Source organism: Penicillium macrosclerotiorum (genome assembly GCF_028827735.1).
Source record: "Penicillium macrosclerotiorum strain IBT 26536 chromosome Unknown utg000010l_segment0_segment0, whole genome shotgun sequence".
NCBI lineage: Eukaryota > Fungi > Ascomycota > Eurotiomycetes > Eurotiales > Aspergillaceae > Penicillium > Penicillium macrosclerotiorum.
In genome coordinates this window covers 562476-573437 of record NW_026643089.1, presented here as the reverse complement: position 1 = coordinate 573437, position 10962 = coordinate 562476, and the positions used below count along the sequence as shown (strand labels likewise).

Here is a 10962-nt window from a genome sequence, read left to right as displayed (position 1 = left end):
TGCTCTCCGCTATCCGAGTGAATCCAGACATTCAAAGAACATGCGTGTCATGCCGGATGCAAAGAAGATGGCGGTGGGGAGAAGGGGGAGGACCATGGCTCGGCGTCCATGGAGTCTATAGAAGGTTTGATGGCATTGAATCTACTATGGAAGTTCCTGTGGGAATGGAACACTGGACCGGATTCGATTACTGGACAATCGAGACAATCGAGACCATTGGACCACCGGGGAAAACACACAATCCGGGCTTCATCGTGTCCGGACGTATTTAGTATGAGAACCCTGGGCGACGATGGACAGGCCCGACTCGGTCTGTTTCGAGATAGTGACGGTGGTGAAGGCGAGGGACTTGCCGACCTTGTGGGCACGGCTTTCAATCTCCAGCCAGTCGCCATGTGTCGCGGTGGACAAGTAATTCACGTGGATATCCGTGCTGACGCCGGTCGAGTCCAATCCGCACGAAGCAATAGCGAGTCCTCCAGCCCAGTCCGTCACGCAGGCTGAGAAGGCACCATGCAGGCTGCCCTTGGAGTTGAGCTGGCGATGGCCAACTTGTAGTCGGGCTCGCATCACGCCCTTTTCCGCATCATAAACATCCACATCGCTGAGAAGAAACTCGTAGATCGGGCTTTTGGAGCGAGTGTGCTCCCATACCTTCTGGACCTGTTTAAGTTCTGAACTCATGGTTGTATGTGAGGAACAAGACGCATGAGGGGAAAAAGAAAAGGAGAGGAAGAGGGCGCACGGATGAAAGTTTTGCATCGGGAGAAGTTGGGGAGGCGATAAGTGTGATGTTTAGCGAGCGCTGGTCAAGTGGGGCCGCGCTCCAACATTACAGTACATTAAACATTAACGTACTTCGTGCTTAGTATTATTCTTATTATTCAATACCCGTGCCGAGCCTCCCCCTACAGCGACACCCCTTTCTAAACCTAAAGAAGACACTCTGAAAGACGAGTACGAGATGATGAACTCTAGACAAAAAAAGATGATTATGTTTCGTTGATCCGTCTGATCTTTTGGTTTACTGGGGATATGATCAGGACTTGTCGGCAATGCCGTCACCTCGAATTCGATGACGGGATTGTCGGGACAACATCTGTGAGAGCATGAAGTGATTCACATCTTCATCACCCCAATATGTGAGATGGCTGGCAATACTTGCAATCAACGAGATATCGAATGCGCCTCTAAGTCATACAGAACCCCTCCGCAAAGGGGTTGGGACAAGTCAGCACGCCAAGGGGTTCGGTAATTAGGAACAGAGAGAGCAAAGGTGAGGGTTGAGAAAGATCCAGGTACGGGACGAGTTCACTCACTCTTGAATACTATAGTCAACACGGCCATTGAAATTCAAGGCGCGTACTTTAGCATCTTCGAATTTCACCCTACGTTCATGATCATCGGCATCGAGATCGGACTCCGTCTCGCCGAGACCTTTTCTGTGAGAGTGTCGGTTTTTCTGAAATCCATCATAGAGTGTCTCAATGTCTGGATCGATCAGGGTATGACAACGATCATTCTCCCCCGGGGTTTCATCTTGGGCTGAACCGGAAGCTGACTGGGTGCGCTCGTGTCCAGTGGCAGCATGGGCTGATTTATTTCCGACCCCAGTTGCAGACGAGGGTTCATCGATACTCAGTCCTAGGCTTCGATTGAGCAAGCTACTGGCAACCCCTGAGGTAAAGTTGCTCCACAAGGAGCCCACACTCTGGCCCATACGAGTTCCTAGGACGGAGAGGCTCTGCCCGGAGGTCGTCCATAAACTTTTCTTGACAGAGGGAAGAGGCTGCGGTTTCAGACTAGCCATTGCAGGGGAAATGAGAGGTTCAATTCGATAGCTGACTGGATCCGAGGGGTGGAAGATGTTGTAGAGATCACGACATTTAGGCGCTGAAATGATGGCAGAGTTGTCGCTCAAATCACGCGCGTTAGCACCACAGGAGTCTCGATTGGAGGTCCGAAAAGATCCTAGTGTCTGCGACTCTAGCTCATCACCAAGCACACTCGTGCGATTTCGAGTCCTGGTTGGAGTACATCCAGCAATGGTTTTCCCTTTCAACATTTGGAATAGGGCAATTGGGGACCCCAGGCAGAAAAATTCCTCACATTCAAAATCCAACGTGCTCCGTCTCGTCTTTGGTGAACCTGAGGGATGATCACTGTCCTGGGTGGCCCGCTTTGCTTCCTGGGCAAGATCGACCCCCGACTGAGATTGGTGACATAGAATATCAAACAGGATCGCGCTTCCAAGAGAGTGGCCACAGAGGCTGACAGAGCCATTAAAGGATGGGTTGCGCCTTCTATAAAGCCGAAGAATACGGTTGCATTCTTCTTTTACAATTGTAGAGATATGCTCACAATACCCGCTTTGATAAAGGAGCACATCCATTGCCAAGTCGGAGATGAGATTTCGAACAGCCGGTACACTTTCAAGAGTGATGTCTGCTAAACTTGGATATAAACTGTCCTCCGCCATGTCGGCGTCTGTGAGATCGAGTTCTTTGCGGTTCTGACGAACCCCTCGGTAAGGAAAATCGAGAAGATGGCGCCAACATCTGTACAGGAATTAGCATAGCTGACGAAATGTTCTAGGGTAGGCTAGGAACAAAAATTCAACCTACACAGGAAGAACTTGAACGCGACAGTTGATGTCCTTGTCATCGAAGTTCGTATTCAAGGCCTGAAGGTCTGGCGAGGCCCTGTAGACCCCCTTGAGTGTCTTTCGGAGAACATTGACATCATGTATGAAATTAATGCTTTCCAGCCGCAACCCAAGTCGCTGGCCAATGCCGTGGGTGACCAAAACTAAATGGTCGATCTCCCGCTCTCGATCTTCATCGTCAACTTCTCTAGACTCTTCCATTTCCTGCTCTTCCTGGCGACGGGCTTGTTCTTCCAGTTCCGCTGGATTTTGTGGCTCGCCTGCTAGGGATGACATTTGGCGTTCTAGGGTTGACTTTGGTCGCCTCTCCATGCTCTCGGCCTCTGCACTGTAACTTTCCGACCCAGATGGCTCTGGGAGGCGAGCCTTTGCACCATCTGGGTCAATGACCGCCTCGGCGCTAGAAGTCAGATTGCTCGAGTTTTTTTCTACCGACTTCCGCTCTGAGCCTTGACCATCAAGTGTTTCTCTTGGTTTTCGAGGCTCCGCCGAGCCTCGAATTACTTTCGTGCCGGGGACAGCCCCAAGCTTTTGGAACACAGTTGTGCTGAAACGCGACATAAAATCATCGGTAGTTATCCAGGCTGTTGACGCATCTTGATAAGCAACAATTCTGTTCATATAGGCGCCAAATAAGCGGTACTGTCGAGGATCGGAAGACGCTGCCGTTGCTCCGTTCCCCGAGGATTGATGGTACGCTTTGGCTGATTCCGAAGATCGGGGTCCACCTGTATTCGGCTGGGGATCTGCATGTCCACCAGGTTGCGTATGTTCCCTGAGTACGACAGAGTCAGAGAAGCCGGTCTCTCTGGCATCTGCTCTCCACGGCCTTAGTTTCAGGTAACCCTCCTCTAGCTGGGTCGCCAAGTTTTCCTCGCAAGGTTTCATGCTTGATCCATCATGTAAAAACCATGTCCCGCGCCGGACTTCATAGACAGGACCAATCCAATACGCCGGGCTAAGCTCTCGTTCTTCCACGTCCACATCGAACAGATAATCTTCGTTCACAGGTACCTTGGTAGGAGCATGCTGTGTGGGCTCCTGGTTGGCGTTCGCATGTCGCTGTGAATCAGCAATGTCTGAGAGCTTCTGGAATGCAGTTTCAATGGACAATGAGTCTCGCGGGGAAAATGGAATGAACTTCTTGGGCGGAGCCGGCGGCTTCTGGTCCGTCTTTTTCTGCTCAAGGCGGGCGGGTTTCCGCTTCGGTGAATCCACAGCATAGTACCATCTCACTCGGAGCGGAGGGCAATCTGGAGGGTAGTGGTGCAGGCTCAGCCTATGCCGGTTTGAAACTGTATGATCCTCTCCTTGCGATCGTTGCAGAACATCCTGCGCCGCCGGTCGATCGGGCAGCTGAGGTGTGGAGCTTCGAGGCGTACTCCAGGGCGAGAGGGTCCCCAGGAATGACTTTGGGTCCGCGCCCGCCATGGACGCCAGGCGGGCCTGTCGGACTGCAAATAAATGTCCCAATGTGCAGGGTATCGTCCGTTTTGTAGGAGAGCACAGGAAGAAAGGTGTGCTTTTGAGTCACCCACGATCCTGAGTGGTGCATTCAAGAAAGATCATATCAGTCGAGGAAAATTATCCGGCCTGGGCTATGTAGCGTTGTGAAGGAGGGGCTGTGACAAAGTTGCCGTGGATTGCAATACATGAAGTTGTTTTGGCTACGAGTCCAGATCGGCCATGCATGATGTAATCCCCCCACTGTTCACTAGGTTGACCAACGACAGATTGCACGTAGTTTGTCAACCATAGTTCAAGTTACCTCGGGCTATCTTCCCTTCCCCGTACTAGTGGTTAAGTAAACTACGTATATTGCGATTGCTTGGAAGCGACTTCCCCACCATCTACGAGGATCCCGCACAGGGTCGATGATGGATAATGGCACAACTACCCCCGGGAGCAGTGGACATGAGGCAATACTAAACCGACTCGCCTCGCTCCAAAGCAACCTGCATACCGGAGTGTATTACCCTCTTTCCAATAGCGCATCTTATACCGAGGTCTACGATTCACCACATGAGCGTGGGTCTAGAGAAAAGAATTCAGTACTATCATCCTTCGATGTGATGGTAGACATGGTCAGATTGAGCATCGAATATCTAGGAAGTTATCAGGGTGACGGGCTTCTGATCCTTCCGGGCTGTAACACTCGGGGCAAAGGCATGATAATATCACCTGATTCGGCACACGGCTGTGAAGGTCAATGAGCAAGGACGAATAGAGGTCAATCTTATGAATTATCCAGAGTATAGTCCCATCCCTACGGATCTTGGGGCAATACGACTCTACGATGGACGTGGGGCGTATCGAAAGGGAGGCAGGAGGGAGAGGACGAAAACCCCGTGGGATTCGATCGATCGTACATCCGCGGGGTAGAGTTGGAAAATGGAGAACCGCTTTGAAATTAAATCTGCGAATAAGACGGATGGCGAGCGGAATTTATCGTGGAAAACGCAAGGACGAGAGACGCGGGCGAGGAAGGACAACACGATCGCTCGACGTTCGTTTCGGTGGGATCCGAGCTGCTGACCAGGATAAATACCAACACCCACAAAAAAGAATCAAACAAGGGAGCCATGGGCAAGCAACCCCCAATCAGAAAATGGCCGTAAGATCAAGCTTCGACAAAGGAACATCAAAGAATAATGCGAGAAAATTCCACGGTATGTGACGAGAAATCTCACTCCTGTAGGCTTCGGGATAAACTTAGGGGGAGGGGGAGGGTATTTTTTTTCTTTCTTTCTTTTTTTCTTTTCTTGCAGTCACTTCCCACCGAAAGGCTCGGAGGCGAGAACCCTCATACGGACTGCAAATATATCCGATGGGCAAAAGTTCGACAGATGGCTCGGATAGACCTGGTTGAGTTGATCTACTCAGCGGTATCAAGCTCGTCATGGGCAGAAGGGACAGGGTCCAGGGGTACTAGCGAGCGTGAGCGAAATCCATGATATTTTGGCATGGGGTTTGACGACGAACCTTTCCTGTCTTCACCGTTCGGGCCGTTCTCACGCTCCTCCTCTCGGCGCTCCCGGTCATCCTCGCGCCTATCACGATCTTCTTTGACATCACGCTCTCGCTCCTCCGGGGTACGTGATCGGTCACGGGAGCGTTCGCGATCTCGGTCCCGTCGATCATGGTCGCGGTCCCGGCGGTCATGGTCGCGGTCCCGGCGGTCGTAATCACGGTCATGGCGATCGTAGTCTCGTTCATACCGATCGTCGCGTCTAGGGGAGTAACGACGAGGGGAAGTGGAGCGACCACGACGAGGGGGTGTACGGTCACGACGACGGTCACGTCCCGAATCGAATCTCCAGGATGCGGAAGGTGGGGTACGTGCCCACTGACAAGAAAATTTAGACCGTAGTCTCTTGTAGATAGGTAAAGGACAAGAGGCTTACCTCAATCTTCAAAAGGTCGTCGCGTCCAATGCGCTTATTGTGCATTTCATGATAAGCATCATCAGCATCGCGACGGCTCTCATATTCAACAAAGGCAAAACTAGGAGCCGGTCGTCAATCAATGGGGAACTCATGGGACTGTTTAGATACCAAGCTTACAGTCGGCTCGAAGGAGTACGAGGAGCTGGGATATCGCAACGGACCAGACGTCCATACCTAAATTGAAGATCAGCACAAGTGGGCACAACATTCAAGATGAAAAGGTTGTAATGACAGGTGACCGATGACGACCAAAACCAGCATCCGGGAGGCCTTTCAAAGGCACGCGCAACGGATGGAGCTTCAAGCGCAAATGCCAACATAATCCCGACTCTTGAGTGTTTAAAGGTGGAAGCCATCGCAGCGTCGGGGAGGGATTCGAGAACCGAGGGCTTAACAGCGCGAAGTTGTGGACGTCACATACCGTTCGAATTCGTAGGCAAGGTCGCGAGCTCGAGTTCCGTGGCCAAAGCCGGTGACATAGAGGGTGGTTCCCGACCGAGACATGGTTCATGGAGTAGAATAGACGATGGCGGAATAGAGAAGGGCGAGAAGGAAGGGAACGAGAGGAGGTCGTTGAAAGGAAGAAGATATTGTTCCGAAGGGGGAGAAGGGCGGTGGCTGCAACTACGGCCATCCATAGTGACCAATGTCGCAGTGATGAAAACGATTAGGAGGAGCGTAGTCCCTTTTTAATAAGACCTTGGAATGCAAGTGAGCCTGATGGCATAGTGCAGGTAATTGATTTTTCTCAAAATCGAAAATCGCAAGAACAATGATAATGATGATCCTGGAAAACAGGGTGGAAGAAGGAGAGAATGCAACAGCGAGAGAGGCGTTACCAGCGGTTTGGGGGGGGAGGTCCTTGCAAAAGAGCCACTGTACACCTTTTGTGCCTCTTAGTGCGGGTAATTGATAGTTATTATGATGGGAAGTAATAAGTTAAAAAAGGATTTGGAAAGTGTATAGGGCAATATTCCATTTATATCCAAGCCTCATCTTGAAAGATTCAAATAGTGGCATTTGCTAGCTACTACACGACTTAGGTGTCTACAGAGTACACTAATATAGACCTAGCTACCGAGGAGAGTAAGTGAGGGAAAGATGATGCTTGATAATGGAGTTGAAGCTAGCAGTTGAGGCCTGTACATTTTCAGAATGCCTAGATAACAGGATCTTGACATGGTGTACTTTCGGTACCTGGTACTGGGTACTGGACTGAATGATAGACTGGGTACTGGGTACCTGGCTGATGCGATCGGGGGCTCGGGAGGTACCGTAGCAAGTCGGCACTCGGGATCATGTTTTCCAGCACATCATCACCTCTGAACCCTCCACCCCTCCCATCGAAGCCTAAGAACCGGACCAAGCGCCAATAGCAAGAACACTGTTCGCTTGCGGGATCTCGACAGCCGGAAGATCCAAAAAGCAATTCCATTAAATCCAGCGCAGAACTTCACCCCGATATCCTCCTTACCCCCTTTGTCCATACGAAGCAACAGCATCATCAGCCTCCGTCGTTTGAATCAGCCCCATTATTTTTCGAGGGGCCTGGATAATATCCATCAAATCGCAAACTGGACCTACAATTCCAATGATGGACCTGTAGACTCTCCCAACCGCAAGCAGTCAGAAACTCGGACAATCTCTTGATGGCCAGCTCGACGCACTCCGTCCGGATCCCCTGTTCTTTCTTCTGTGCATTACATCCCCAACACCATTCGTCTGGCCGTTCGATATCCCGTACTTCCTTGTTATTCTTGAATTCAACCGCAGAAGTGCATGGGAGAAGCATTGCCACCCCGTTATCTTAGCACGCAACCCTCATCACACACTCGCATGCCGTCAAGATGAGCCTTGATCGTCAGGATGCACCTCAGAAAGATGGATTAGATAGGGCAGCAAAGCCTGCATTGCAGAATCTACCATTGCCTCCACCCACAAGGCCGATCAAGGTGAGTCAAACCCAAGGGTCCATTCTCCATTGCCAATAGCTAATAGTTCCTCTCAGGAGTCGGTTTCCTCCCCTCCATCTCTTCTCGATAAAACCAGAACCAAGCTGGCGGAGCCCGTTGTTGCCGCATTCATGGCCGGTGGCGTGGCCGGTGCCGTTTCTCGGACGATCGTCTCTCCCCTCGAACGGCTGAAGATCTTACTTCAGATCCAAAGCGTCGGCCGAGAGGAGTACAAATTGTCTATCTGGAAAGCTCTCGGAAAGATGCGACGAGAAGAAGGCTGGCGAGGCTTTATGCGGGGTAATGGAACCAATTGCATACGTATCATCCCATACTCTGCCGTTCAATTCGGAAGTTATAACTTCTACAAGAAGGTTCGTCGTATCCGCCTTGGGATTATCTTATCTCTAGAGTTTGTGAACTCACCAGGCCGTGTCGCAGTTCGTGGAGTCTCCTGAGGGTGAAATGACCCCTGCCCGTCGCCTTCTCTGCGGAGGCGTCGCGGGAATCACATCAGTCACGGTTACCTACCCACTCGATATTGTTCGCACACGACTTTCCATCCAATCCGCGTCCTTTGCGGACCTCGGCAAACGCGATCCATCTCGGAGTCTCCCAGGCATGTTCACCACAATGGTTATGATATACAAGAATGAGGGCGGCATTATCGCCCTGTATCGCGGGATTGTCCCCACGGTGGCCGGGGTCGCGCCCTATGTGAGAATCTCTTTTTCTCCCTTCATGTCCAGTCGGTATGCGTGTGCTATTTCTTACTAACGGAAGCTAGGTTGGCTTGAATTTCATGACCTATGAGTCAGTACGCAAACACTTGACCCCCGAGGGCGACAAAAACCCCGGTCCGGCCCGTAAACTTTTGGCTGGTGCAATTTCCGGAGCTGTGGCACAAACCTGCACATACCCCTTGTAAGCTGAATCCTGATTGCACCGATTGAACTAGCTCGGAGAGGGGAATTGGGACTAACAGAAATCTAGTGACGTACTCCGACGACGCTTTCAGATCAACACCATGTCCGGGATGGGATATCAATACACCTCGATCTGGGATGCGGTACGTGTGATTGTGGCCGAGGAAGGGTCACGAGGACTCTTCAAGGGAATTGGGCCCAACCTTCTCAAAGTGGCCCCCAGCATGGCCAGTAGCTGGCTCAGTTTTGAATTGACACGAGATTTCCTGGTCAGTCTTGGTGATAGAGATTAGTTTCAATATATTTAGATGTACTACTTGTTTGCGGCGCTAGAAGGTTCAGTCACCTTCAGTCCTGGCCTTTTGATGGGCCCTACTTGTATATAAGATTACTTGGAAGAAGCATAAAAAAAATTTGAAGTCTAGACTGTTTCGGGAATGAAATAGTTATCTATTCTCTGCGCTTGAGAACTAAACGATCTCCCTAGGAGAGCTGACAACGGACAACTTGAGGGAATCGATTCAGTGTCCCTCACTAATTGCATCCTAGTGTCAATCATGGGGTCCAGTATGACTAGCCTTGATACTGGAGTTGCAACTGCTATTCTCGCTACCGCTTCCACTCCGACTACTGTACCCTGTTTCCTGTGCGAAATTCGTGATCACTCCATGACCCCCAAGTTCAAGTTCAAGTTCAAGTCGGAACTTGAATTCATCCATGCTGACTAACTGGCGGGCGGCGGCAACTGCCTATGGCTATCAGGTGACCTTGTTTGTTACTGAAAGAGGACTAGCGTAGGGCTCAACCCACACACACCGCGCAGCCGAAAGTCCAAGACTAAAAACCTCTTACACTTCCAAACGGGTGCGACAGCAAGCTAACTCCCAGGTGTCAGATTCATACCAGCAGCCATGGGTATGTTTTTCAATCCGTCCTGTCTTCCCAAATGCCTTAATGGCGCTGCCCAGAGATTTGAGCCGTCTTTTCCTCGCCGACTCTTCCAGCTAACCAGGAGCGAAATTTCTTAGGTATCGACCTCGACCGTCACCATGTGCGCAGCACCCACCGCAAGGCGCCCAAGAGCGAGAACGTCTACTTGCAGGTTCTCGTGAAGCTCTATCGCTTCCTTGCCCGTATGAAAACCCTTCCAATCCCGACATGTTCAACACCGCCTACGAAGGAAATAGAAAAATTGCTAGGGAATTCAATACTGATTTGAGTTGCCTCTGATAGGCCGTACCGAGTCCAACTTTAACAAGGCTGTTCTCCGCCGTCTCTTCATGTCGCGCATCAACCGCCCCCCGGTTTCGCTCTCTCGCATCGCCTCGAACATCAACGAGTCGCAGAAGGGCAAGACCGTGGTCGTGATCGGCACTATCACTGACGACAACCGTCTCCTCAACGTCCCCAAGCTGTCGGTTGCTGCCCTGCGTTTCACCGCCACTGCTCGTGCCCGTATCGAGAAGGCCGGTGGTGAGATCCTGACCCTGGATCAGCTTGCTCTGCGTGCCCCCACCGGCGCCAACACCCTGCTCCTCCGTGGCCCCAAGAATGCCCGTGAGGCCGTGAAGCACTTTGGCTTTGGCCCTCACTCTCACAAGGTTCGTGAATTTGAAGATAGTTTCCGAAATTTTTTATTCATATTTTTGTCCGATTGACGTGCTGACTGGCTTCGAATCGAAATAGAAGCCCTACGTTGCCAGCAAGGGTCGGAAGTTCGAGCGGGCCCGTGGCCGCAGACGCTCCAAGGGCTTCAAGGTCTAAAGAGCCTTGCAAGGATCATGGGAAAGATGTCGGTCTGTCAGTGCAAGGACGATGTGAATCCAGATCTCACTCAGTGCCCGAGGTTTTTTTTTTATCTTGCGGGGTCTGTCCAGAGATCTCAATTCGATGTACCTACAGTGGCGGAATATCTTTGGTTGGACTGGGAGATCAAGATTTACGAACGGAAGAGGGCAAAAGAAAAATACATC

General features: G+C 51.1%; 4 protein-coding genes across 4 annotated transcripts; 1 reads left to right on the top strand and 3 right to left on the bottom strand.

The window, feature by feature from the left end:
• Window positions 1–249: 249 nt before the first annotated feature.
• N7462_009883 (PaaI family thioesterase) lies at window positions 250–684 on the bottom strand (the record flags this gene model as incomplete). The annotated part of the gene is made up of 1 exon (XM_057081597.1): window positions 250–684. The coding sequence occupies one exon, from the start codon at window positions 682–684 to the stop codon at window positions 250–252; it is 435 nt and encodes a 144-aa protein (XP_056928637.1).
• A 631-nt stretch (window positions 685–1315) lies between these two features.
• Window positions 1316–4096, bottom strand: N7462_009882 (DDHD family phospholipase; the record flags this gene model as incomplete). Its single annotated transcript, XM_057081596.1, has 2 exons — window positions 1316–2558; window positions 2625–4096. The coding sequence occupies 2 exons, from the start codon at window positions 4094–4096 to the stop codon at window positions 1316–1318; spliced, it is 2715 nt and encodes a 904-aa protein (XP_056928636.1).
• Window positions 4097–5540: 1444 nt separating this feature from the next.
• Window positions 5541–6615, bottom strand: N7462_009881 (RNA-binding protein; the record flags this gene model as incomplete). Its single annotated transcript, XM_057081595.1, has 5 exons — window positions 5541–5593; window positions 5648–6011; window positions 6070–6169; window positions 6229–6285; window positions 6533–6615. The coding sequence occupies 5 exons, from the start codon at window positions 6613–6615 to the stop codon at window positions 5541–5543; spliced, it is 657 nt and encodes a 218-aa protein (XP_056928635.1).
• A 1343-nt stretch (window positions 6616–7958) lies between these two features.
• On the top strand, window positions 7959–10753 carry N7462_009880 (putative mitochondrial carrier protein; the record flags this gene model as incomplete). Its single annotated transcript, XM_057081594.1, has 8 exons — window positions 7959–8063; window positions 8120–8437; window positions 8493–8780; window positions 8851–8987; window positions 9057–9258; window positions 10002–10122; window positions 10223–10590; window positions 10676–10753. 8 exons carry the CDS (start codon window positions 7959–7961, stop codon window positions 10751–10753), a joined length of 1617 nt encoding a protein of 538 aa, XP_056928634.1.
• Between the last annotated feature and the right edge of the window lie 209 nt (window positions 10754–10962).